Source organism: Sorghum bicolor, chromosome 4 (assembly GCF_000003195.3).
Source record: "Sorghum bicolor cultivar BTx623 chromosome 4, Sorghum_bicolor_NCBIv3, whole genome shotgun sequence".
Lineage (NCBI taxonomy): Eukaryota > Viridiplantae > Streptophyta > Magnoliopsida > Poales > Poaceae > Sorghum > Sorghum bicolor.
Window position 1 is genome coordinate 42,232,483 of NC_012873.2, and position 27,832 is coordinate 42,260,314.

Genomic DNA, 27,832 nt, shown 5'->3' on the forward strand with positions numbered 1-27,832 from the left:
AACACACGTGCACATGTTGGTTCATACTTTATGTTGTTGGCACACTTTTTAAGAAGGAGGTGGAGTTTGAAGGGTAGAGAGAGGATGGGTTCCTCTCTCCCTCCCACCAAGCTTGCGAGGCAGGATTCGGCGCTTTTTGAGAAAATGAAGTGCATATTTTCTATTGCGCTGGTGGGAAGTTTGGAGAAGTCGTGGGAGTGTTTCTCGCTGAGAAACACTCACCCGACGCTGGCCATTGAGGCACCGGACGCAGAGGCTGTGCGTCTGGTGTACTGTCGTGCTTGGCTAGGCTAGGGTCGAGCACCAAACGCTGATCACCGGACGCAGGGTAACTCCTGTTCGTGCATCCAGTGGTGCGGTCCGGTGTCCTTGCCTTTTGCAGTGTTCTCTGGGTTTAAGACCGGTGAGCACCGAACGGTCCGGTGCTCAGCGTCCGGTGACCTTGCGCGTTTGCAGACCTCTCTGTGTTTAAGACCGGTGTGCACCAGACGCGCTTAACTACGTCCGGTGGTCTGCAGGTTACCGTTAGACTTCGACATGTGAGATTCAAAGAGCTGACATGTGGCTGCTTTTGGAGCACCGGACGCTCTGTTCCAGCGTCCGGTGCCTCCTGAGTAGCGTCCGGTGACCCCGTGTTTTGCCTAGTGAAAGAGCTAACGGCTCTATTTGTTTGAGGGGCTTATAAATACGTGTTGGCCGGCTTAGGGCTCACTCTCTTGGCATTCTAGCATACTTGACATCCTTGTGAGACTAAGCAAACACCTCCCACTCATCTCCTTCATAGATTTCATCTTTGTGAGTTTGGGAGTGATTCCAAGTGCATTTGCTTGAGTGATTGCATCTAGTGGCACTTGGGGATCGTTCTAGCTTTTGTTTTCTTGTTACTCTTGGTGGTTGCCGCCACCTAGACGGCTTGGAGCAACGAAGGAGGATTGGCACGAGTTGGTGATTGTTCGTGGCCATTTCCTCGTGATTGTGAGGGTTCTTGTACCTTCTCCGGCGGAGAGCCGAAAGGTAACTCTAGTGGATTGCTCGTGTCATTGAGTTACCTCACTTGTGGGTCGGTTCTTATGGTGTCCTAGTGAGGATGAGGTTCATGCTACACCTCTTAGCCGCTGAACCACCAAGTGTTGGTCGACACAATGGGGACGTAGCGTGTCGGCAAGCACGTGAACCTCGGGAGAAAATTGTGTGTCTCCATTGTGATTGTTCATTGGATTTCTCCTGGTGATTGGACTTCATATTATTGATTGGTTCATCCCCTCTACGCGGCGGTATAAAGATCAAATCATCTCTTTTTACATTCCCGCAAACTTGAGTAGCTTACTTACTTGTATAGAAACTTTAGGTAGCTTTCTAGTGTAAGTAGTGACATAGCTCTTGTGTGCCTAGTGATTATATCAACTAGAATTGTTGGATAGGTGGCTTGCAAACACCCCTTTAGAGCTAGAGCAAAAAGCTTCGCTTTGTGATCTACTATTCTACTAACCTCTTGCTCTAATGAGTTTGTAGAATTTTTAAATAGGCTATTCACCCCCCTCTAGCCATATTAGGACCTTTCAACTTCACATTCCCAATTAATACTCTAGAATACTCCTAGGTGAAGCTGCATCGGTATCCGTGTGCTTGCAGATTTTTCTATATGCGTTTAAAATACCCAACACCTGCTTCACAGAGAAATACTTCATCGAGAATTAGCGTATATGTGAAGCTCCTATTCTTGAGCTTGTTTTAGATACTCTTCTCTCTAGAATCTCTCAAGGCAAGGTGAGATGCCATGAGGAGAATTCTCCGAGGTGTTGTGGAAGAAGATGCTGGCTGAGGGACGATGGGAGGATCAGTACTCATGTTGGAGCCAGCCCTTGATGAAGCATACTAGGATGAGCTCCTCGTGGTCCTGCCCGTGACCTTATTGGTGATTCCTTTGGCCCAGCTCTTCATCCTACAAAAATTCTTACAAACAACAATACTAGTGCAAGGGGTTAGTTAGGGATTAGCGGTAAGACATCTAGAGGTTAGTCATTCTTTCAAGATTATTTCTAGTTTCTAGTTTGGATTTTGACAGAACCTCCCCTCAATTTTAGAATTCTTAATCCTATTTGGACAACACTTCCACTAATTTTTCTATGAGATTCTTGTAGCACTACCCTTCTCTACACTAGCTCTTGAGCTCTTGCTCACTCTCCTTACTTCTCACTCTATTCTCTACTCTTTCTACTCTCTCTCCTTCTCTATCAAACTCTCTATGGACAACATGAAGTCGAGAGCAAGGTTGCTAGCTATGAAAACTGATTGTCTGTGGTGCCTAGAAGTGAAGGGAGGAAGGCCATTTATAGAGGAGGAGGTGGCCGGGCAGGCGTCCAAAGGGGTGGGGCGGCCATCCATGTGCTGGCCTCTCTCCCACTCAAATTTTTTGTGGCATCAACTTTGAATCCTGGTTAAGCAAAGGAAAAGAAGAGTTGGTGGATTTGGACTGTGGAAAAGAGAAGATGGTGGAGGTGAGTGGAAGTGGATGAAATAATATGATGTGATGTATGTGAGGTGGAGTCTATGACATGTGGGACCCATTATGGTGGGCCCACCATGCACTAAATATATGATATAATGCAAAAATTTTAAAATGAGAATAAGCTAAAATAAACATATGAACTAAAATATTTTTATGCCAACACAATAAACATTTTTAACGGGTTGTTACACACCGGAAAAATCATTTATATGGGGCATGGAATGCAATGCTGTAAAGTAAATATGCCTAAGAAAAATTATATGGACTGAGAAATTAAATACAGGTAAATATCGTGTTACCTTCTGGCAAGGGTTAGAAGTTTTAAAAGTCCTCCAAACTGGACCTTTCAAATTATTTATTTTGTTGATGATCCCAGAGTGAGTGATTCTGGTAATTCTTCTGTCTTGTCTTGATCCACCATCTTTGCATAAGAGTTTAGTTCTTGTTTTGACTTAAATGTGAACTGTTCTTCTTGTCTGTTGATAATAGCACATTTGGAGGAGTTTTCCTTTCTTTATCCGTTAGTAAGGTGAGGTTTGTCCTTATTATTAGTGGACACACTCCTTTCACTAGCCTTCATGATAAAATCTTTGAGGTAATGAAAGAATTGTCACAGAACCGACCAAATTATAAGAGTTCAAGTGTAGAAACGATCGAACTTGCAATCAAGTTTCGAGACTTGAGCCCATATAATCCCGGTAGTCAACTGAAATCATGAAGGACTTCAAACCAACTTTGCAACATACCAAGATCGTAATAGTTCAACACAATACAGCGAATGTTACATAGTTCATTCATTGCCGACGAGGCGGCATCACATCGGAGTACTTTAGTTATTACAACACAGATTTGAAGTAGCGGAAGCAAAATAGTTTACATAAACACATTTCATCAGTTCTTATTACTGCCAGAGTCTCATCTCAACCACCAAAAGCATCAGGGTGCGAAGTTGTTAGAGAACCGCGCCCAACGGTTTAGTCCTCATCCCCAGCGGGATGGAGGCAGTCTTGCAGAAGCCGTCATAAAAGACATCATCTGCAACAGGTGGGAATAAACCCTGAGTATGAGGATGTACTCAGCTAGACTTACCTGTCTAACCAAAAATAAAAGACACCAAGGATTATGCAAGGCTGAGTATAAGTGTAGCTGGCTTGACTTAGACAATTTGCCAAAAGCTTAAGTGGGTAGTACACCATTTGTAAAAGCATCATATTAATCATCATTAGCCTATCACTAGATTAGCACCTAGACTAAGCACTTCACTTGATTATTACAAACAATAATAACCATATCAAATTCATCATATGTTCTTCCTTTCTATCATCAACATCATTATCAAGAACCATTGAACTTAGTGAATGCTACGTTTGCCGCTACTCTGTCAAGTTCTCACTATTCGGGAGAGACAGCGATTTGAATCGATTCCTAATCCAACTGGAGGGTTATTCCTAGCACTCACCCAAGCATCCCCGTCGGAGAGCAAGCGGGTCACCTTTGGTACGACTCAGGAATCGCAGCTCCGATCAGCGCCGCACTCCCAGGGCTGCCACTCTGCCAGAGAGGTCAGGACTTTTAACTCACCTGCCTTTTATCTTACACCAATAGCCCCCCGCACACCGCACTTCCTCCGGTAGTGCGCACTTTATACTTGCCGGTCTTCCGGCCTGAGTCATACTACTACTAGGCTTTGCGGTCGGAACGAGTTATCCGGCCAACTAAGTGTCAGGCATGCGTTCAACATGACAAGAGGACGTACAACGATCAGTCCTTAGCTGCCATAGATGGAGTTACTACCACCTTGCAAAACTCCGCCCGGCTTAAGTCATTTTAAACAGGTTCTTTCCCACGATAGCACATATAGTCAATCGTAATCCAACAACAACCCTATTGACAGAATATCACCCGACTTCTACTGATTAAAGCAAGGCTAAGCTGCTACTCGACCCTAACTCTACAACCAGGTAGTGGTGAAATATCTGGCCAAGAAAAGGGTATAATGCACCATTAGATATAACCACTACAAGAAATGTGTTGGTTTATGACGTTTATGGCATGACATTTGATCAAAAAGTCACTAAACTGACTTGTTTATGACGTTTGCTTTGAAAGCATTTCAACTTAGTGATATAACTAAATAAACGTCACAAAAAAAGTCTTAAAGGTAGTCAAATTCCATATGGTGACATTTTTGTTTATGTCAAAACCACTAATTGCGGTGGTCATATAAATGTATAAAGGATAGTGGTGTCAAAAACTATTTTATATGACAGGAATGGTTTTTCATATCTTCTAATTTTTAAAATATTAGTATTGTCTTGAAGTGGGTCATATGTGCTTATTTTCTTTTTTTCTTTTTTACTCTGGTATTTAACCTATTCTATTAAATTAAACTTCCCAACCTGCCAGCAGAACAAGCGCACACAGGAATTATATTTTAGAAAAATATACATGCAGGAATTATTTAAAAAAAATATGTGAGCATCAGAGTTCGAACTCACAACCCAGAGGGGTTCAAAAGCTCCAGACAATCCACTACAATACACCAACATTTATGCTGGTGATTGAACTTATAGTTTTTAATAATTAGCAAGGGCGCGACGAGGTAAAAAAAGAAAGACCCAACCAAATACAGAAGTCTGCTCGTCATCTACCGAGAGAACCATCGCGGCGGCTCGCCGAAATCCCGTCCACGGTTCCTCGGGCTCGTGGTGAGAGGGTGCCCGCGTCGTCTGGATCTGGCCTCCGGTGGTGCTGCAGCTTATACCAGCTCTTAGTCGCCCACTCTCTCTTGGCCTCTCCCTCCTGGCGGCCTCCCCGGTTCCAGTCCGGCGGATCCAGTCCGACGGATCTGGCCTGGGTGGCACAACTGCAAGGTGAGCAACTCTTCTGGAACTCTGAACTTTGATGTGACCAACTCTCTGTAGCCTTCGTGTAGCTGTACTCTGAATTGAATTTGCGGTGAGATTACTGAGCGCGAATGGAATTCGCTGTGAGCACGTGCATCCCCCGCCAGATCGAAATTTTAGGTGTAAAATGATCCTTTTGCCCACACATTCTAGAATAGGCTTAGTCAGATCAAGGATACTTTAGTACTTTCTCCATTGTCACTCTCTATTCCCTTCCTCGTTCCCCAAACCCTACCTTCTAAATCCTGCAGCTTCATCCACAGCCGCCACTCCTCTCCAAATCCTAACTTTGTCTGGCTGTGGAAGAGGCTGCGAGGCCATCCACACCCGGCTACGCCATCCGGCCCCGAACTCCAGTCGATGCCATCCGCAACCTCCAACGACATCCATAGCCTCTGACGCTAGCCGCCTGCGACGAAGCTGTCCGCACCCACTGACGCCGTTCACAACTCTAGTCGCCACCAACGGCAGCACTCGTCATCGACATCTCCGCATCAAGATGGCTCCTGGTAGGAAGGGCGGAAACCAGAAGTCAACTACTCATGAGCCAGTAGGTACGTTTGATTCATATACTAGTACTTGTGTTTGTAATAAGGTGATTTTTTTTATGATACTGCAATTGCTGTTTGATTTTGCCTTTTACTTACATTTTTGGGTATGGTCTATCCTTCGACCATAACCTTTGTGGTTTGGTCTAGATGGAGCCCCATCTCTAGTTGTTGAATTCAGCTGTTAGCAGGGCGGACAATAATAGTATTTTGTTTGGTCTATCCTTCTATCATAACCTGACAACAATAGTATTTTGTATTTTACCCTGCAAATTATTATTTACATGTGTAGATGATTTATGGTTTAATAGAAGCGATCTCAATGACTTTGAACCTGGATGTGTCCTTGCCTGTTGCATCCCATCCATTTTATTTGATTACGGGCTTTCAAAGTTCAGGATAACAATTGTCTCCTTTTGTTGCTATTCAATACATATACATCATTCCACTAATCTGCTTTTTTTACTATTGTTCAACCACAGAGACGCCCATGACTGATTATGAGCTGCAAAGGGCATACAACATTCTCGAGAAAAATCGGATGTTCCAGCGACTTGGTTTGGGAAAGTTACGTGAACTTGTGGGAACAAAGCCTGTGGTTGTTGCTCGTGAAGAATCTGACCCATTGTATGAATCTAGAGAGTCCATAATGAGTTCTAAACATAAAACATGGCTGACTGGAAAACAACTTTCTCCACATTAAGGTGCTTCACCGAACTGCTATAGCATCGTATTTTTCTGTACCAATTCTGTAATCTTGAATAGCCATGAGAACAAGGTGGCCTGCTGATTTTTTTAATATTGGCAGTAGTAGCAAGCTTAATCTACAGTTAGAGATGAAAAATGAAACATGATAAGTCACACACATTATCCATTGATGTGCACTCACAATATCCCTCTACAACCAACATTAATATTTCTATTTATGTGCCTAGAATTTCATATGTTAGGATGTGGTGCTTGAGAAAGTTCCTAATTTTAGCATGTGCAGAACAAGACCATATTGCTCAAACAAATATTTTTATTGATATGCCTAAAATTTCTTTTCTCGTATCTGTGTATGTTTCATAAAATCCAATTTTGAGTTTTTTTGTATTATTTTGGGAAGTTAGTATCCCTTTATTTGCTTCAGAGATTGGTTTTGCTCCAAATTAGCTTGTGTTCGGATTTAATTTATGTCCAGTCCTATTTTATTTTCAGTTCAGAGCTCTCAATTCATGATTGCTTGCAGGGAAATCAAAGCTAGAAAGAAGCCATCATAGCAAGGATTCTAGAAGGTGTGGCCTTCCTATTTCTTGTTGGGCTATTGATTTATAGATATGGCGTTCTAGAAAACCAAATCCTCAGAGAACACTGTCAGATGCAAAGTAATGTTTCACGTGACATTTGTTTCATTCATGAAAATACTACCCAATGTTTGCTTTATCACTCATGGTCATCAATCATATTATTGTCATGGTCATTAATGTGGCTTGAAACAGATTATACTAAGATTATGCAGATTGTAATATTTGTTCAACTATTTCCTAGCGACAGTGTTAATAGTATTTCAAAAAGAAATAATATTAGGAGTATATAAGATTAATGCAAGGATTTTCACGAGATTGTCTGAGAAAAATTAAGAGCTTTCCTCACAACAGCTCTAGGTTGTTAACTTATGACAGCCTCTGACTTTTATTTTAGAGCATATAGGAAACTTCACTCTGAAATATTGTTTCATGCATAAACAACAAAGTTGTTTTTAGTATCGAAAAATATGTTCAGTAGTGGCTCTGTGATAATAGCAGAGTGTTTGTCAATGTTCTGTGCAGCAACTAAAATGCTAGATAGTAGAGCAATGTGAGGCTAATAATAACTGTCTAGGAACTTATCATTTGCTTCTCTGCACATGATCAACTACTAATAATCTGAGGCTGCTGCTCATACTCACTCTTAGACTTCCCTTTTGCCAACTGAAGCTGTCAACAAGAATACCTAGTGAGCATCCTAGAAAATAATTTACTGCATCATGTCACTTAGCATGCTAATTTAGAGTTTAGATAATTTAGTTACAAATGCATCTTAAGTGAGCACTCCGTTGCATCATGTAGTTTCCTAAAGCATGTTCAGTCACATTGATGCAGTTGGCAGGCTGTTGGCAACACCTCAGCTCACCTATCCTCTGCTTTACACTTTTTAGCAATTCAATATTTGCATTTGTAGTTGTGACTGTGTCAATATGTACTAAGTTTTCAGTATTGACTAGAGCAATTTGAACTTTATTCTTGGTGTGAGAATGTTCAGTGTGAATTAGTGTATTTCCTATAAATGCTCAAATATATGTTAAAGTGGAAAAGATTGTTGTTGCTTGATTTCTTCTAGTAGTATACATGTAACGTTCTTTATTGATAATTTTATTTGTTTCAACAAGTGATGGCTATTTCTAATGTGTTGTGCGTTTGCAGGACATGGAGAGATTCAGCAACTTCAGTTATTTGCTCCTGGCACCAAGAATAATTAGCTGCTAGCACTGTCTGTTAGGACTATTAGTTTGGTGACAAAGGTCACTTGTGAGACAGGGATGTGAAATATCCATCTGTTTATTTTGTCTAACATACCTTTGTGACCAAGGTCAATTCTTGAATAATTACTTTGGTGTTTGCGATGAATATAACAAAGATGTTGATGTGTGACTTGTGAACTTGTGTATTTGGTCGTGAATGGAATATATTGTTAGGCACACATGTTATTTTGGATTGTTTGTGCAACTGTGGGTCTTGAATGATGTCCAAATAAATATTGGGCTATATGTAATTCACCACCTAGCAAGATCAAAGAAGTTGTGACATAAAAGCAAAGGTCATAAAGGTTATGACGTTCAAAATCAGTGTCATAATGATATGACATTAACACTTAAATGTCACAAGTTGTCGTTAAAGACGCTCATCTTTTGACATTTGATTTTTCGTCAACTTGGTGTCATAAATGATGACCTATGACATATTTTATAGGTATTGTGACATATATCAAATGTCAAAAGTTGGCACATTTCTTGTAGTGAACATAATCAAGTATGCTTTTGAAATTAAAGTGGGAGACTTAAGATGCTCCGGGGCTTGCCTTTCACGAACGAAACTGGCTCCTCATTAGGGCACTCGACCTCCTCTTCGGGCTCCTCTTGTCTGGTTGGCTGGACCTCCACCTCCTGATGATCTCCGGGCCTTTGTGGTTCACTCGATCGAGCTCGAACGAGACTGTCGCTTCCGATGCACTTATTGCATGCACGATAAGTGAGAAATGGGTGCACACTAGATGATGATAAATGCTTGGTAACAAGATTGGTAACAAGATTAGAGACTTCATTGGACACTCATTTACGGAGTAACTCCCCTTTCAAGCTCACAAAAGAGTACCAATCTTAACTAACAAGACTCACCAAGTTAAATCGTTAAACAGCAACAACCAAAATCAGAGCAGCTCAAGGAACAATTCATAACTAATGCTATACAGATCCAACAAACATGAATGAAAACATTCTGAAAAGCTTATGAAATTTTTACATTTCATCTTTAGACATCCCATCAAGATTCACAAGTTAAACAAGTCAACTAAACAAAGTTCCAGGTTTTGTTTCAGAAAAACAGAAAGCACCTAGTTCTGGAACTCAACTTAGAAGAGCCATAACTTTTAAACTACTGGACCAATTGATCCCAAATTTAAACTGCAGCTAGTTCACCAAGTTTACAACATCTTTGATTTAGACAAGTCTTTCAGAAAACAAAGTTATCATCCAGCAATGATCAGATTACTAACTTGCTGTCCAGAACAGCCATCTAACCTTTAATTAATTATTTGATGACATTGTAAAAACATATTTAGTGCTAACCAAGTGACTTATAAGCACAAGCATAACCTAAGATTACCAGAACATCACATGTTGACCACTAATCATATAAAAAGAAGGCATTTATTACTTTAATTCCATAAAAGGACATTATTACAAGATACCAGCAAGAGTGCTTAGAAAAATCTACAACAATTACATAAGCACAAGCATAGCACCTGGACATCACCATAAAAATTTTAGAGAAATTGCACATGCCAAACTTAAGATAATTAATTAACCTGTAATAAGATGCTTATTTCATAAATTAAGAAACATGGCTTGGATAGTGTCAAACAACAGATTTCAGATTATTGACATGTTACTACTACTATAAACAAGCTTGACACCAAAGGAGAACACCAGCATAAGCATAAAACATTTTATATGATTTAAATATGAAATTAGACCATAGTATGAACATAAATTACATATCAGAGATACAGCACTCTAAAAATCATGAAATATTTACCAAGGCATTCTAATACTATCCAGAGCATAGCATAAAAATTTCACAGCAATTGGAGCAGTATATCAAAAGATATGAATTTACACATAATTAACAAGATTAATTCATAACAATTATTTTTCACAGCAAATATGGTGCATATTATATTTTTATTAAAAACTAGCCATCCCATGGATCATCATAAAATTTGTTTCACAATTTTTGGAGCTCAGAAACTGGAGATATCATTTTTGCAAGATTGCAAAAAATCTGGATTTTGAATAAAAGAGAGGAGGGAGCCGTTGTGTCACTGACAGCAGGACCCGCATGTCAGGTTCTTCTTCCTCTCGACCGAGGCGACGTTCACCGACGATTTCTCCGCAACAGCGAGGTCTCCGGCCAAACCGAGGGCACCAACATGATCCCCAGACACTTGCGAACCGGTTGACCCCTTTTTCCCACGGCGGAGCCACCGGAAGGGGCTCGCCGTCGACCATGGCAGCTCGGCGGAGATGCTCAGCGATACGCCGGAGCTCTCATGCCGGTAGAGCGTGACCTAGGGTTTCCTACAGCACCAGTGAACTAAGACGAAGCTTTCTAGGTAGGTGACTTGGCTTGAAACGGTGTGGAAAGGGCTGGCCACGAGAGGACCGAACTCCGGCGGTAACACGACGGCGCTGCGTGTCGTGTCCGGCAACAGTGAGTGCGGTAGAGTGTCCCCCGAGTAGCGCAGACGCTATCTAAGGTCCTACGCTACCTCTAGAACCCAACCAGAGAAGATGAGACGCTCCGAGGAGCTCAGCATTGGGCTCGCCGGAGAAAACTATTCCGGCGATCCGTTTGGGGAAGGTTGGAAATGTCGGCTCACCGGAGGGTTTCACGGCGAGCTTGAGGGTGGAAGTTGGAGAGCAGGACATGGTGGAGCTGTGGGCGAGCTTTGGTAGGCGGCGCTGCAGCGTGGAGCGCGCTCGAGCTCGCCGGAGTGAGCTCGCGACGGCGACTCCGCTGCGGCCGAGCTTTCAGCGCGAGAGAGGTGAGAGAGAGAGAGAGAGAGAGAGAGAATGGACACGTCCACGCGCTCGAGGGCGTCGTCGTGGAGGTCATGCGCGCGTCCAGGGCTGACGAGCGGGGCCAGAGACGGTGTACGGGCGCCAAATGTCACCGATGTACTGACGCCGGTCGGCCACGTCGACGGGGACGGCCTCCATTCAGAAACTGTGATGCTTGTCTGACAGAGCTACTTTGACGATGATTAACTCCCAAACCGTGGTGAATTAGGAGATGGTGTAGTTGACAAAGTTGGAGTACTAAACGAGCTCTACAAGATTGTCAACTGTAGCAAGAACCAAATCCACCTGGATGAAGAGATACGAAGTTTCCAAAACCGATCGAGCAAACTGGTGGCGCTAGGACTTAGCAAAATGTTGCTAAGTGCCAAAACAGCCCCCAAATCTGCCTTGTAAACACTTTTTGAGCATGTTGTGATCATTTTCATGAGATGGCCAAGAAACAACTTTTGTTCCTTATAAAATTTTCTACAACTTTGGTTTAGGAAGTTTTGACATGCAAACATTTTATGAAACACTTTTTTAAAAGCCTAAGCAGAAGAGGTTTTTAGGGCCTATAAGTGAAAGTATGACTTAGATACTTATTTTGGAGATGTGACCAACATGAACATTGTTCCAAATGTTGAGTTAAGCATAGATGAACTATTTACCAAAGCATAGAACACAAACAAGAGCAAGGTACACACAAACATAAGCATAGAAAGCATATTTAAGCAAGTCAAATCATACTTGTGCATAAGATGACATGACCCAAGGTAAATGATGATCATGATATGCTTATGAAGATGATGATGCTCATGTTATGTATGTGAAAGAATGCAACCATAACACTGGGTGTTACAAGAATCATCCCCCAAACTACAAGAGGAAGTTTTCATAGCCACTTTACAAACATTCTAATCCTATGATTTGGCTATCCATCCCAAACCAACACTACTCCAAATTCACCATAAAAAAGAATTTGGGAGGAGTTTAAACTTCCCGCTTCCTAAGAGATCTTTTAGTGCTTGTAGTTTGAATCTTCAAAAGAGATTTCTTTGGAATTTTTTCAAATCAAATCCCCCTAAAAGACTCAAGGATGGCATGTCAAGTAATGCCATAGAAGGAGAGCGAAACCATCTAGAAGCCACTCTTATCTTCTCTCCTTCTATGCCCACGTTAGATATAGAATATGAACCCATCCTTGACCACTATGGCTTGTTCAAACCTCCTCACGATTCTAGAAATCCATCTAGATATCCCATGCATAGTAATCATCAAGACCATATAGAAGATTGAGAAGAGCAACATCCACGACTAGAGAGCATTAAAAACCTATGTGCTATTGCCATTGGATGGATGGACAAGACCTTAGATAAGATCAATTCAAGAGACGAGCCAAGAGAATTTTTGGACATATATCTCGAGTCACCCTTGGAAGTAGAAAATGATGGAGACTTCAATGAGCTAGGAAGCTACTTCATTAACACCCCATTAATCCCTTGCTCATATGAAAAATCTCCTGATTCACTTAGTCTCTCTAGCATTGCCCCACATGAGATCTTCAACCTCCTCATGCTCACTATTCCTAAAGTTTTTTGAAAGGGTGGTTATAGACACATATGTTTATCATAAATATTGTAGATCTCGTGTGGTGAATCTTGAGAGTAGTGCACTTAGGTTGGTGTTGGAAGGGAAACCACTTCACCAAACCACATCTTGAGGGTTTCCCAAAGACAAGCTTAGTGTTCTAAAACAAGCACAGTTTAGACCATGACATGAGTGTTTACCTTTCTACTGCGCTACCCTTGTTAATTGAGCATAGAATTATAATTGTGAAAATATTCCTTTGGGTATTCTTGTCACTAATCTTACTAGGTTTGGAGCAAAAGGTCGAAGGAGTGAAAAATGCAAGGTATTGTTGATATTTGGGAACGCAATAAGGAATTGATCCGCAAGCGCACGGATATCGGTGAGCACTTCACCCGGGAGGTTATCCAGAGTATCGTATTTATTTTTTTTACCACTAGGAGAAAGAGTGCATCTCACTAACCGGTCTATTACTACTAACCTTTAGGCACAAAGAATGTCTTTCGATGTGAGTGATAAATAGAGAAGACTGCAACTGTAGTCTCCTTCTAACCTTGGTAAGGATGATCTACTGTTCTAATGGGGAGGCTAACGGAATCTAGACACCACAAAGGATGTTCAACCCGCACCTATAAACCCTATCCTTCCTGCTAACGAGATGTGATCTACAAAGGTAGCTCGGAATTGTCACGTTCCTCACTACTACCACGGTCCAGCTAGTCAGGGAATATCTATGAGTACCCCAGCCTAAACACCACGTTTACGCCAGCAATGATTACTCTAAACTCTACGCGAAGAGATTAAAGTAAACTCATAAACCATAAGAACAATAAAACAAGAACTTACTAGAATTTAGAAGTCGAATTACTGAAGAATCCTAGGAGCAAGCTTCGGGTTAGGAGAACTTGATCCCGCAGGTACAAGCTTGGAGTAGACACCGACAGGCCGGGCTTCCTCCACTCTACACCTCCACTCTATCTCTCTCAATCTAGTAGAAACTAGAAGATCTATTTCTACCTTACATTGATTGCTAAGCCTAAAAAGAAATATTAATTAGAGAAGAGGTTTTCCTTGGAGGGCACCCCTCAGTCTCTATGATAATTTCTTCATGTCTTCTCCAGGGGCCAGGGGGCCTTGCTTATATAGTCCTCCCCTTCTATGCGTTTTTGGGTCGATAGGCGAGGTGGTACTATGTTTTTCTTGATCCAATAGGTTGGTGGAATATCCCGAGCGAAAGAGTCCTGATTTGGCAAAAGGGGGGCGGGCGCCCAGGCTACCAGGGCGGGCACCCTGGGCCTGGCCCAGTTTCGCCTCCGCTTCGGTCTCGTGGCTTCTGGAGTCTTCTAGATGATGAAAAATTACGCGATGCGTTGATATCTCTATGTAATCCCGACATGTGGGCCTTTCTTCCTTATTTCCTGATAACCCCTGCAGAAACAAATAAACGACAAAACTCGTGGAATTCTGTCAGATCAAACCCTAATTCTAGGTGATGGTTGCATATTGGTCCTTTCTCTTGTTTATTTGATAATTAAAATTGATACTTAAGAACCGTCAACAGGTATGTCCAACCAATCATTATGCAACATTGAATTACTTTCATCCAATCTTGATTTTTGAAAAATTCAAGCTTCGGGATATACTTCCAGATATACATCTTTTGCCATGTTGCTATACTATCCTAGTTGCCTCTATCTTTAAGATATACTCAATTTGATAAATAATAATCATGCCCTTTAATTACTCTTTGAGTAAACATCTATAATGCTTTCATGTTACCTTTGTTTGCTATAGTATGCGTAGGCTTTGAAGTAGTTTCATACATCTCTTAAATGAAGCAGGGTGCCTAGTTTAGGATTGGTGATCTTACATTCAAAGGCTTTTTAAATTAAGCGTGGTGCTTTGGTTAAAATGCCTTCTTGAATCAAATTAGACATGGTGTCTAGGTTGATTTTTGAGCTGATAGTATGCTATAGTAGATATTGGATATTTTGTTGGACTAACCCTGAAGAAAAACTTTTAATACCAAAATGGAAAAGTCCTGGGATGAACTCACGCTAGAGATGAAGAGAGACACAATAATTTTGCACAAGAGAGGCACAACTCACTCTAGAGATGAAGAGAGACACAATAATTTTGCACAAGAGAGGCACAACTCACTCGTAGCTCAGCCTGGGCGTTCGGTTAACCAAAACTGATCGGTTTGGTACTTCGGTTATCCAACAAATTCGGTTCCAATAGAAACAGGCACTGATCGGTTTCTTATGAAACGCGGAACCGAGGAATTTTGAAACGGTTTCAGGTAATTCGGTTCGGTTTCAGTTGTAACTGAAGGAACCGAAAAAATTCAAAATATAATAAACATCCCATTCAATTGTAAATTTCGACAGCATTTTACCTGATCTTCATGCAGTCAACTGGGGCAATTTAAAGAAATGTAGCATAAAACAACAGCACAACACATATATGTTATCGTTCTCTCAAATTCAAAGGAAAACAAGCAATAGTCGCCTAGCACGGAGAGTCGTGGGCTCGCCGCTCGCGTAGTCACCTGGGAGGCGCTTGGTTGCCATAGTCGCGTGGCACGAAGAGTCGCGGGCTCGCCGCTCGCGTAGTCGCGGTCGCGGATGCGCGCTGCCGCCCGTGCGTGGCTCAAGGCAGGCACAGGGTGGCCTCCAGCTCCAGGCCGGGTGGGGGACTGGGGGCGGCGGCTCCTAGAGGCTAGAGTGGAGCTGAGGTGTGGAGGTCTGGACTCTAGACTGGAGGACTAGTGTGCGGTGGTGCCTGTTCTGTTCGAGTGGTGTGGCGGTGGTCTGGTGGGAGTGGGCGGCGGCTGCCGGCTGGTGTCTGGCGGAGGTAACAGGTAAGTGTTTTTGGGCTGGGCTACTTTCTATTTGGGTTGTGTCATGGGCTGAAATATTTAGTTCCCTCGGTCAACCGAGGCCAGAAACAGAATTAACCTACTAAATTCGTTCCTCAAAACCAGGAACCGAACAGGAACCAATTTCGATTTTTTTGGTTTCAGTTCTGATTATTTCGATTTAGTTTTCGGTTTTTTTGTGCCCAGGCTGACTCGTAGCCAAGAAGAAAGAAGGGTGCTATAAATCATGATCCGCAATCAAAGCACTTTATGAAGTTGCGTTCTTTTGTGAACCACTAATTATTAGGAATCAAGAAATGAAAGGTCCATAAAGTAGAATTTCTGAGCCTGTGTTGTCATGCTCTCAATGACTGTGTTTGATTTCACAAAATTTACTTTTTTAAGATAATGTCATTTTAAAGTTGGTATTTAAGTTTTATAATATTATTATTTTATTATATGATCCATGTATTTTTAATATAAAATATTAGGTATTTGGTAGCAATGCCTGGACATGCTATCTAAAAAGGCCTTAGAGCCGGGGTTTATAAAAGAAAAGAAAAAAAAAACGGCTCTAAAGCCCTTATCCAATACCTTGCTCCTGAGTCGAACAGGTTCTCATGCTATCATCCACTCCAATCCTCGTCAGTGCCGTTATCAACACGCGCGGACCATGAAAATGAGCCCCCCGGCTCTCGCCGCCGGCACCACCTCACTGCTGTCGCCTCCCACCGCTGCCGTCTCTGCCCACCCCTTCCCTCCCACGAACCACAAGCCTCACAGCGCCCGCATCCGCCTCTCCTCCGCCGCCGCGGCTACCTCCAGCTCCAGGTGGGTCAACCCGCGGGCACCCCCGCCCCGGCGCGGCGCGGGCAGGAGCGGGGCTAACCAGCGGCTGCACCACCTCGTCCACCTCGGCGACCTGGACGCCGCGCTCCTCCTTGTGGAGTCCATGCGGGATCCCGAGCGACCCGCCGCGGTTCCCTGTACACTCCTCATCAAGAAGCTTTGCGCAGCGGGCCGCCTCGACGACGCTGAGCGTGTGCTCGGGGCCTCCGAGCGCGCGGGCACCGCCGATGCCGTCACGCGGAACACCCTCGTCGCGGGGTACTGCCGCGCGGGGGGTCGTCTCGCCGACGCCGAGCGTATGCTGGCCTCCCTTGCCTTGTCCGGCTCCGCCGATGTCGTCACCTATAACACCCTCGTCGCGGGTTACTGCCGCGAGGGCCGCCTCAACGATGCCCGGCGCCTCGTTGCCGACATGCCGTTCGCCCCCAACTCGTACACCAATAGCACCCTGCTCAAGGGCCTGTGCAGCAACAAGGAGTGGGACGATGCCGAGGAGCTCCTCTCCGAGATGATCCGGAGTGGTTGCCCCCCAAATGATCTCACGTTCGGTATGATAATCCATTCGTTATGCCAAAATGGATTGGCTGACCGTGCAATGGGAGTTCTTGATCAGATGTCCAAGTGCAGGTGCACACGGGGCGTGATTGTTTACAATGAAATCATCAGTTGCCTTGCAGAGCTGGGGCGTGTTGAGGAGGCTCTTCATTTATTCGACCAAATGCCCTGCAAACCTGACATCTTTAGTTACAACACTGTGATGAAGGGTTTGTGTAGAGATGGGCGCTGGGAGGATGCAGGAACGCTTATTGCTGGGATGGTTAGAAAGGATTGCCCCCCAGATGAAGTTACATTCAACACAGTAATCAGTTACTTGTGCCACAGAGGGTTGGTTGACTGTGCAATGGAAGTTGTTGAGCAAATGCCCAAGTATGGATGTAAACCTGATAATTTCACCTACAGTGCCCTAGTTAATGCCTTATCTGAACGTGGCTGTGTGGATGATGCTCTTGAGTTACTAAGAACTATACCATGGAAACCTAACACTGTTTGCTATCGATCCGTACTGAAGGGACTGTGCAGAGCTGATCGATGGGATGATGTTGGGAAGCTTGTAGCTGAGATGATCAGAAACCAGCTGAACCTTGATGAAGTCACATTCGGGTTGATCATCGACTGTTTGTGCCAAAAAGGGCTAGTTGACTATGGTGCTGAAGTTTTGAGGGAAATGACAAAGTTTGGATGCTCACCTGATATTATCATATACAATTCTCTTATCAATGGGTTTTCTGAAAATGGGAGTGTGGATGATGCCCTCGAGCTATTCAAAAACATGTCCTGCAAACGAAATGTTGTTACCTATAATTATATGTTGAAGGGTTTGTGTAGAGCTGAGCAATGGGAAGATGCTGGGAAGCTCGTAGCTGAGATGGTTAAGGATGAATGTCTCCCTAATGAAGTGACATTTAGTACCCTAATCAGCTATTTGTGCCAAAAAGGTTTTGTTGAGTGTGCAATTGAAGTTTTTGAGAAAATGCCGAAGTACAATTGTATGCCTAATGTTATAATCTATAGCACCCTTATCAATGGCCTTTCTGATCAAGAGTGTGTAGATGATGCCTTGAAGTTACTAAATGACATGCCCTGCAAGCCAGATACCATTTGCTATAGTGCTGCATTGAAAGGCTTGTGTAGGGCCGAGCGATGGGAGGATGCTGGTGAACTGATACTGGAGATGATTAGAAAGAACTGTCTTCCAGATGAAGTCACATTCAGTATACTAATCAATAACTTGTGTCACAAAGGGTTTCTTGAGTCTGCAACTGAAGTTTCTGAGCTAATGCTTAAGTATGAATGCATGCCTAATGTTTTCATTTACAGTTCCCTCATTAATGGCTTTGCTGAACAATACCGTGCTGAAGATGCTCTCCAGTTACTAAGAAACATGCCATGTGAGCCTGACACCATTTGCTACAGCGCTGCACTGAAGGGTTTGTGTAGAGCAAAGCGATGGGAGGATGCCAGGGAGCTTATAGCTGAGATGTTTAGAAAGCAGTGCCCCCTAGATGAAGCAACATTCAGTATGCTCATTGGTTCATTGTGCCAGAATGGGCTGGTTGACATGGCAACTGAAGTTTTTGAGCAAATGTCAGTGTATGGATGTAGCCCTAATAGGAAGATTCATAGTTCCCTTGTCAATGGCTATTCTGAGCAAAGGCGTGTGGATGAAGGCCTCAAGTTATTGAGCAGTATGCCATGAAAGCCTACAATCAATTCCTGTTGTCTGTGTTGAAGAGCTTTGAGTCCTGAGGATGGTAAGGATTCAAAGTAACCAGGCTGGAGTTCATCATTGATTTGATGAATTTACATCTGGTACTCATTAATTACTTGTACCAGAAGAAAGTTTGGTTTGAGTTCTTGAGTATTGGAATGGATGATGTCATGTGATCATAATTTTTTTTTTGAGATAGCCTGCATGGATGCTTTTTCAAGAATGAATTATGGCAGGTAATTGAGATGGGTACTACATGTGACTTTTTGGCTGTAATCAAACAAACAAAAGCACCAATCTTTAGTCATAAAAGAGGTTCAGCATTGTATCATGGTTTTGGATGGCAATAGAAGGACAGTAGCTGAAGCTCTAAATAACCGGAGATGGGTGGTAGATATCAAAGGAGCACTTACTGTCCAGGTCTTGGAGGTTTATCTCAATATTTGGGATCTAGTGGAGGTGTGGCCCTGCAGCAGGTGGTACCTGATCAGTTTAGATGGAAGTTAACTCAGTCAGGTACCTACAACAGCAAATCAGCTTATGCTGCATTCTTTGGCAGGACCATCAAATTTGCACCATAGAAAAAGATTTGGATGAGTAGGGCTCCACTCCGGTGCAAGTTCTTCATTTGTTTGGCTATCAATAATCGTTGTTGGATGGTAGACCATCTTGCTAAAAGAGGCTTGCCCCACTCGGAGGCTGCCCTTTTTTATGATAAAGAGGAAGAAACCATACAGCACATCTTTGTGGGCTGTGTCTTTACCGGGCAGGTTTTGTTTTAAGTTCTACCTGCTCTGGTGCCCTCAACTTCAGACACCAAATTTTCAAGTTGGTGGAGGAAAGGTTTTCAGCTTATTCCAAAGGAATTGCAAAAGGGGTTCAACTATTTAGTTATTCTGGTAGCTTGGGAAACCTAGAAACACAGGAAGAGCATGCCAGGCCTAGCATACCGATCTGCTCCGAGTGATAGCTGATGAATGCGGTTTTTTGGGATGACAGGAGCTTCAAAACTCCAAGAGCTCCTTGCCTGGTTGCTGTCCTTGGCTGCTTAGAACTGTGGCTAGGTTGGTCAGGGGTTTTGATGTGGTTTCTTTTATTGTTTTGTAAGTGTTAGCTACTGGTTGGTGTTGTGTGAGTGGGGGGTTGAGTTTTTGTACTTGGACCGGTTCCTGCTGGCCCTTTGGTTCTTTCTTCTTCTTAATGAAATGACACGCAGCTCTCCTGCGTTGTTCGAGAGAACAAAATAGGGGTTATGAGCAGTAATTACTGAAAAATAGTAAATATTCATCCCCAACTTTCACAATTGTTGCCAGGACTTGTTGAACTCTATAGGTATGTAAAAGTAACTTGTGCTATAACCTGCAACAAGACCCATTTATATCTGTGTTTTTTTCATTTTGAATGACTTAAATTTTGTTTTTTCAAGGAACTTAAAATTTTGTATGTGATTTATGGTCAGCTTCAACTTTGTCCCTAGGTTCTCAAATCTTGCAATAGTCCAAATGGAAGTCCTAGATTTAATATATGTTCAAATCTAGCTTTGTCTTGTTACTAGTCTAGTCTCTTTCTGCAACCATTGATTTAGCTGTTTTTATTTATTATCATCTCTATCTCTACTTCTAAAAAGATCAAAAGGGGGACATCAACAGTCAAATCAACATGCCTCCCACTACCACCTCTCTTACCCCGCCCGCACCCTCCCCCACATCCACCAGCGCCAGGCCCCTTTTTCATCATCGGATCCATTCTCTCCTAGTCGATCACCTTCAAGCTGGTATCCCAGCATCTCGATGGTTTATTTTTTGACCTACAAATTGAGTCCAAGATGGCCACTGGTAAGATATTTGTATATTTGTGATATATATGCTCACTTGCATTTTGTTCCAAGAAGAATTACTGAGTTATTTAGTCTCAGTGAACCAAATTATGAAAACTCGTCATAGGAATCTTGCACGCAGGACAAATTAGATGTCAAATTAGTTATAACAGTGAATTGTTATATTCATGCTTATGCAACTTCAGATTTTGTAAGTCTGTTGTTCTGCTGAAGTAGTCACCCTTATATCATTTTGGGTATATCTTTGTATCTTGTTTGTGTTCAAATTACAAATATCTCACCTATCAGGCTTACCTAGAATATTTTAAGAATTGCAAGAACTAAAACAACTCACTTATTTTGAGAGATGTACATGACAATCTAGAATATAGTGGTCCCAAGGAAGCAAGGGGTGGACGGTTGCTTGGGTAAAGGTTTGCATACCAACTGAACTTGGTGGACTAGGGATCTCAAACTTAAAAACTCTTGGTTGGGCGTGAAGAATGAGATGGTTATGGCTACCAAAAACAGAGCCAGACCGTCCATGGGCTCAACTCCCAATTCAAGTTTCTGAACAGGCAAAAGCCTTCTTTGCAGTGGCTGTTAGTTCAGAAGTCGGAGATGGTGCGCATACCCTTTTTGGACTGATAGATGGCTGCATGGTCGGTGTATAGAAGAGCTGGCTCCTCGTTTATTTGCTGCCATCCCCAAAAGATGGACTAAGCAGCGTACAGTCAAGGAAACTCTCACGAACTGTGCTTGGATTGCAGATATAAAGGGGGCTCTAACTGTTGGTGCAATAGTGGATTATTCGCATCTATGGATATAGTTTCAGCTACTGTTTTACAGCTAGAAAGGGAGGATAAACATATTTGGAGGCTTTCCTCGGTCAGTATTTAGCCAAGTCGGCATATGAGGGCTTTTTCTTGGGACCTACCCCATTTGCAGTATGGGAACTGATTTGGACTTGGACGCCACCGAAATGTCGGTTCTTCGTGTGGTTAGTAGCTCACCTACATTACACCAATACGTGACCAGGACCTCGTATCGTATACTGGATACGTATCCGATATGGATACACATCGGATACGCTGCCGACCGTCCGTTTTTTCCTATTTTCGTATGGATATGTGCTCGATATGTATCTACCTCACTGATACGGCCCAGCTCAACAAGAAGCTCCCTTATCTCCCTCTACCCCGATGTCGTAGCCTTCGACGCCCGCACCTCGCGCTGCCTCCAGGTGACACGCGCGATGATGCCCTATCCCTACTCACCAGTCGTTGGCCGCTGGCGACAAGCCTCCGCCTCCGCTCACGGGCGACGAGCCTCCGTCTCCTCTTGTCGGCCGCTAGCGACGAATTTCCGCCCCTGCGACATGGATCCCGCCGTCGGCCGCTGGCGACAAGCCTCTGCCTCCGCTCGCTGGCGATGAGCCTCCGTCTCCTCTCGCCGGCCGCCAGCCGCCAGCGACGAGTTTCCGCCCCTGCGACATGGATCCAGGCTTCAGCGAACTTCCATGATTTCATCCCCTTCCCCATTCTCAATCTTCTCTTTTTCTTCGGTTTGTGATTTATTGTTGCTTGATTTCTGTGCTCCCCACTTCCTCTTCCTCTTCCCATTCTCAATCTATTCTATTTATGAAGTTCGAGACTGCTTGATTGCTTGTATGCAGCAGATGGTGGTCCGCGTCTCCAAATACTAGTAGTGCTAAGTGCTAGTCTGCTAGTGCTAGCGTAGGATCTGCAGCCATTCTGGACTTGTGGTCTCTGGAGAAGCTTAGAACTGGTGGAGGAGATACTTTATTGCGATATAAGTATATAAGTAGTTAATTAGATTGCAACGTTTTATTGTTATCAGTTTTAAATTTTTACTATGTGTTATTATCAGGGATGAAAACAGTACGGATATTTTCCAAAGATCGAATTTGTTTAGAGAGTTCAGATCTGAGTTCGAATATTCAACATCCGATACCGTATCCGTATCCGAATACTTAAATTGTATATTTATGATATCGACATCCAATCATATCTTATCCGACGTAGTTGAAAACCGACCAGAAATATAAAAAAAATATGATATCGGTGATATTCGTCCGTATCCGATCCGTTTTCATCCCTAGTAATTATCTATTTTAAATATTAAATAGTAAAACGTATCCGCGTATCATGTTGTTCAGAAAATTGTCGTATCCATGTATCTGTATCCTTTCGATACTGATACACGTGTCCGTATACGTGCAACTTAGTAGCTCACAATAAGTGTTGGACAGTTGACCGCCTTGCTCGCTGGGGGCTGCCCCGCCCTAGTTGCTGTCCACCGTGTGGTCAAGAGGAGGAAACTATCAATCATCTTCTGGTTGCTTGTGTCTTTGTTAGGGAGTTCTGGTTCCATCTGCTAAGACAGGTCGGTCTCCGGGCCTTATGTTGACATCGTTTTTGGAACGGGTCAAGTTAGTTAAGACAGACCGATTGGTGATAGAAAGGTCATTGTATTGTGGCAAAAGGATGCCGACGAGGATCAACAGATAAAGATAGTGCCGATGATAGGGGATGATCGGTAGAAGATTTCTGCTGATTCAGGATCGGTATAAGGTCAAAAATAATATCTGTTGGTTGTTACTGATGAAACTTATCTTTGCCGATACCGATGGAGAAGGGCGTGAAGACTGCTGCTGAAAGGGCATGTATGTGCCGATGGGGCAGGAGCCGACGAGGACTTAAGGCAGGAGCCGATGAAGACTTTATCGTAATTAGGACAGACATAGGAATAGGTAGTTATTATTTCTTTTTCTATAGTTGTTCGAGTATGCCCTATGAGTAAGAGTCTTGTTTACCTTAATTTAGTCCTAGTCGTATTTGGTTGTAACTCTTTGGGCTAGGGTATAAATATAAACCCAGCAGCGATGTAAAAGGATAGATCAATCAATATCAAATACAAGTTTACTCCTACTTTTGCATTTACTTTTCAACAACTTTGTCAATTCACATACTTTTTTCTGTTTACGAGTTCTAAAGGATTTGGCGAGTTACACTCGACGATTCTCAGGTTCCGCGTGAGTACGTCTTGGCCGTGACATTCGGGCGCATCGCTGTTGTCAGGACCAAAGTATTCAAGTTATCACCTTTGTTGATTAATAGGTCAAATCGACTGGCACGCTTACATATCGAAATTGGGTATTAGCCCTTTGTGTTTGCAGATCTAGTTTTGCATCAACACATCTTTTGGCACGCCCGGTGGGACAAATCTACGAAAATCAACATGGCTACTTCTGAACTTGACACAGACAACGTCATCGGCGTGACAGAAGCTGATCTTAGGGAAGAACAGAAGCAAGCCATGGAGAGGGCTATAGAGGAATACAAGCAACTCGCTTGAAATCTTCCAGCTTGAATAGGAGTGGGGAAGTTATATAGAAGCAAGATCTGTCGTTGCCTCGGCAGGTTACCTTTGATCCTAATCCAGGTAAATTGCAAGACATGGTTAATTCTGCTATTAATCATGCTTTGATTATTCACTCCAATGTGCTATCCAATACCGTTTACAATGATGTGGTCTAAACTTTTAAAGAAGGACAAACACCACCACTTTATGCTGGCCCAACCTATCAACAGCCAGGATTATCATCGGTTGTGGCTCCATCGGCTCCTTCAGCCGTTGCAGGTACAGAAGTTACTCCTCCTCCAAGTACAACGGGATTGGCTAATTAGCAATTTTACACCGATGAGATCTGATCCAATGACTTGAGGGGGATGGGTCCAGCTCAACACAGATCTATCGGCATCGGCTATGTTAGGATCTGTATTTCAGAACTGTCAAGTCCTTCCCAACTTGTGGGGATATGGTATGCCTTTAGAGTTTTTTGCAAATAATTCTGGAACATCTTAGATAACTGACTTAGCAGGGAAAGCTCCCATGCCATCGGTGCCTCCAGTTTCACCGATGACTCAAGTACCTTAGTATTCTACGACAACTACTATGAGGCCAAGTACTGGGAATTTTCAGGTGCCAACATTCCAAGTACCTAATACAAGCTCATCGGCAAATTCGTTGCCGACACAACAGAGGTTTATGTCTCACGCTGGGTATGTCAATCCAGCAATGACAATTAGCTACCAACCATCGGCAAGTCTTGTGCCGATGAATACAAATAATGGTTGGACAGGATAGCTATCCTTTCCACACACAGCACAACAGAATCATCAAGCTGCAGGGGTTCAACAAGGTCATATGCAGGCTGGTTTTCAGAATTAGGCACCGACCGTTTAGCCAATGAATCTTACTCAGCAGATTGGTGGTCCACAAGCAATGGCCAATATGATGTTTGCTAGAAATCGTGTGCCCCAGAGACACGTGGAAGCATATCAGCGGGTGCCAGAAGTTCAACCAGTGCATCGGCAAGATGCTGATGCCTATTGTGCCGATAAGATAGTAGAAGTTATGAGAGATCAGTTTAGGATAAAACCTAAAGTTAATACTTACTCTTATCAGACACCATATCCTCCTGCATATGATTTAATTCCGCTTCAAAATCGGTACAAAGTGCCAGATTTTACTAAGTTCTATAGACAAGATGATACCTCGACAATGGAGCACGTCAATCGGTTCATCATTCAATGTGGAGAGGCTACCAACAGAGATGAGTTAAGGGTTCGTTTATTTTCATCATCCTTGTCGGGATTGACCTTTGCCTGGTTTATTTCATTACCTTCAAATTCAGTCACTACTTGGGCCGATCTAGAGAAACAATTTCATAAATATTTCTTTTCTGGAGTTCATGAAAAGAAGCTTACCGATTTAGTGAGACTAAGACAGTGTAATGATGAATCGGTGGAGAGCTTTGTGTAGAGACTGCAAGATGTGAAGAACAAATGCTACAGTCTGGTTCTAGATGATCGGTAGTTGGCCGATTTGGCTTTTGAAGAGTTGTTGCCACATCTCAAAGATAAATACGCTTCTCAAGAGTTTGAAAGTTTGAGTCATTGGTGCAGAGAATTTCTGATCAAGACACTAGGACTTTCGAACCTAGAAAGAATTAGAATAAAAAGGTATCATTTCTCGATGAGGCAGAAAATTCTGATTCTGATGAGGAACTAGTCATTGGCTTAGCAGAATGGGTGAAAAATAAGAAGCCGATGTCTTGTCCTTTTGGCCAGCAAGAACCAGAGAAATTCGCTTTTGATACCACTAAAGCCGATAGGATATTTGATTTCTTGCTTCAGGAAGGACATATTAAATTGTCACCTAATCATGTGATCCCATCGGCAGAAGAATTGAAGAAAATCAAATACTGCAAATGGCATAATGCAACTTCACACGGTACAAATGAATGCAAAGTATTTAGGCTGCAGTTGCAATCGGCTATAGAATATGAGAGAATCAAATTTAATAAAACTCAGAAGCCAATGAAAATTGATCAACACACTTTTCCCATGAACATGTTAGATGCCAAGGGCAAGACTAAGGTCTTGACGTCAGAAACAGCTGAGAAGAATGCATCGGTAGATCCCCAGCATCAGGTAACTGCCGATACGCCAAAGGAAAGGGTTTATTGAAGGAAAGCACCAGTTCTAGATGACCTCCCCGATCTGGCGTTGTGATCAGTCATAGACGACAATAAGAGAATTGGCAGCAATGTGAGGATTGGCATCGGTGTTAGCAAGAAGAAAGGCTTCGAGAAGAATGGAATTAGCATAAAGATCATTGGGATTGTCCGTTCTTCGTTCACTGTTGGGAGCGAGATATCAAATTGCCGACTGTTGAGGATTGTCCCGAGTGTAATGGTTACCGTCTGCACGATCGGTCAGATCAGAGATTCCAGACCAATAATTGACGTTTTAATGAGCCGATCAGAGGAAGAACATCAGTTCATGATCGGCTAGGGGATAGGCTTAATGTGCATGAAAGGCTTGGTGGACGTGTCGATTATTTTCCAAGAAATCAAGAAGAACTTGAAGAGATGGTGAACGCACGGGTTCTCGATGAATTCATATTCTGCAGAGATTCTAACATTCACCGTATGGAGTCAAAGGAAGTTTACTATCAGCCAGTTTGGAAGACAAAGCTTCCCTGATGGTGTCTAGAAGGTTTGACAAGAACACAGAGGAGAAGGATGCAACGGGAACGTTAGGAAGATTTGTATAGGGATGAAGATTCTTCTAAGTCTGGAAATCGACAGCAGTCGGACCGCAGGGGGGAAGGTCCATTGGCAGATGTCAATATGGTATTTATGTTGCCTATGGAATTTCTTGCACCCTCCAGTGATGACAAAGAAATTAGTCTCTCTGATCAAATAGCTCAGTTGGCACTTGACCCAATGATGGCTGTTTTTGAGAAACTCTTCGATGATGAAAGGCAGCATCTCAAAGCTTTATTCGTTAAGGGCAGGGTTGACGGGCAGCCAGTTTCTAAAATACTTATTGATGGAGGGGCTGCAATTAATATTATGGCGTATGTGATGTATCAGAAGCTTGACAAAGGAGATCAAGATTTAACCAAGACCGATATGATGCTGAAAGATTTTGAGGGTAATGTGTCTCCAGCTAAAGGAGTCGTATGTGTTGAATTGACTATCGGCAGCAAGACCTTACCGACGACTTTCTTTGTCATCAATAGAAAGAGTGCATACAATCTACTGTTGAGGAGAGATTGGATTCATGCCAACTGTTGTGTCCCTTCTACGATGCATCAGTGCCTTGTTCAATGGGTTGGTGATAAAATTGAAGTTGTCTCTAGAGATTCTTCCTACATCATTGCATCGGCAGAATCAGATACTTATGAACGAACCATGTGCATATCAGGAGAAGCCTGGGAAAAAATTTCCTCAAAGTTGCCGATTATGAAATTCCACCGATCAGAGCACTCGGTTCTGATGAAGAGTTTTAATGGACAGGTTCGCCGATGATGGAAAGTTGGGACAAGGGTTCACATCGGCCGATGATTTAGTAGAAGTAGACATAGGTAGTGGTGATAGGCCGAGGCCTACTTTTATTAGTTCTAAGTTAGATTCCGAGTGTAAGCAACAATTAACTGATTTGCTAAACGAATATAAAGATTGTTTTGCTTGGGATTATACCGAGATGCCTGGATTAGACCGATCAATTGTTGAACATCGGTTACCTATTAAATC

At 42.9% G+C, this 27,832-nt stretch overlaps 1 protein-coding gene and 1 long non-coding RNA gene across 3 annotated transcripts; both read left to right on the forward strand.

The window, feature by feature from the left end:
• On the forward strand, positions 5,678 to 8,694 carry LOC110435082. 2 transcript variants are annotated; one of them, XR_002452745.1, is made up of 4 exons: positions 5,678 to 5,969; positions 6,446 to 6,667; positions 7,195 to 7,330; positions 8,408 to 8,694. It is a non-coding gene; the product is annotated as an uncharacterized LOC110435082 (long non-coding RNA). The 2 variants fall into 2 exon arrangements; XR_002452746.1 differs by having other exon boundaries at positions 5,723 to 5,965.
• LOC8056650 (pentatricopeptide repeat-containing protein At1g09900) lies at positions 16,347 to 20,168 on the forward strand. Its single transcript, XM_002452010.2, has one exon. The coding sequence runs from the start codon at positions 16,443 to 16,445 to the stop codon at positions 18,873 to 18,875; it is 2,433 nt and encodes an 810-aa protein (XP_002452055.1). The 5' UTR covers positions 16,347 to 16,442; the 3' UTR covers positions 18,876 to 20,168.

Coding starts and splice junctions, on each gene's coding strand:
- LOC8056650 (XM_002452010.2), top strand. CDS start 16,443: ATGAAAATGAGCCCCCCGGCTCTCGCCGCCGGCACCACCTCACTGCTG.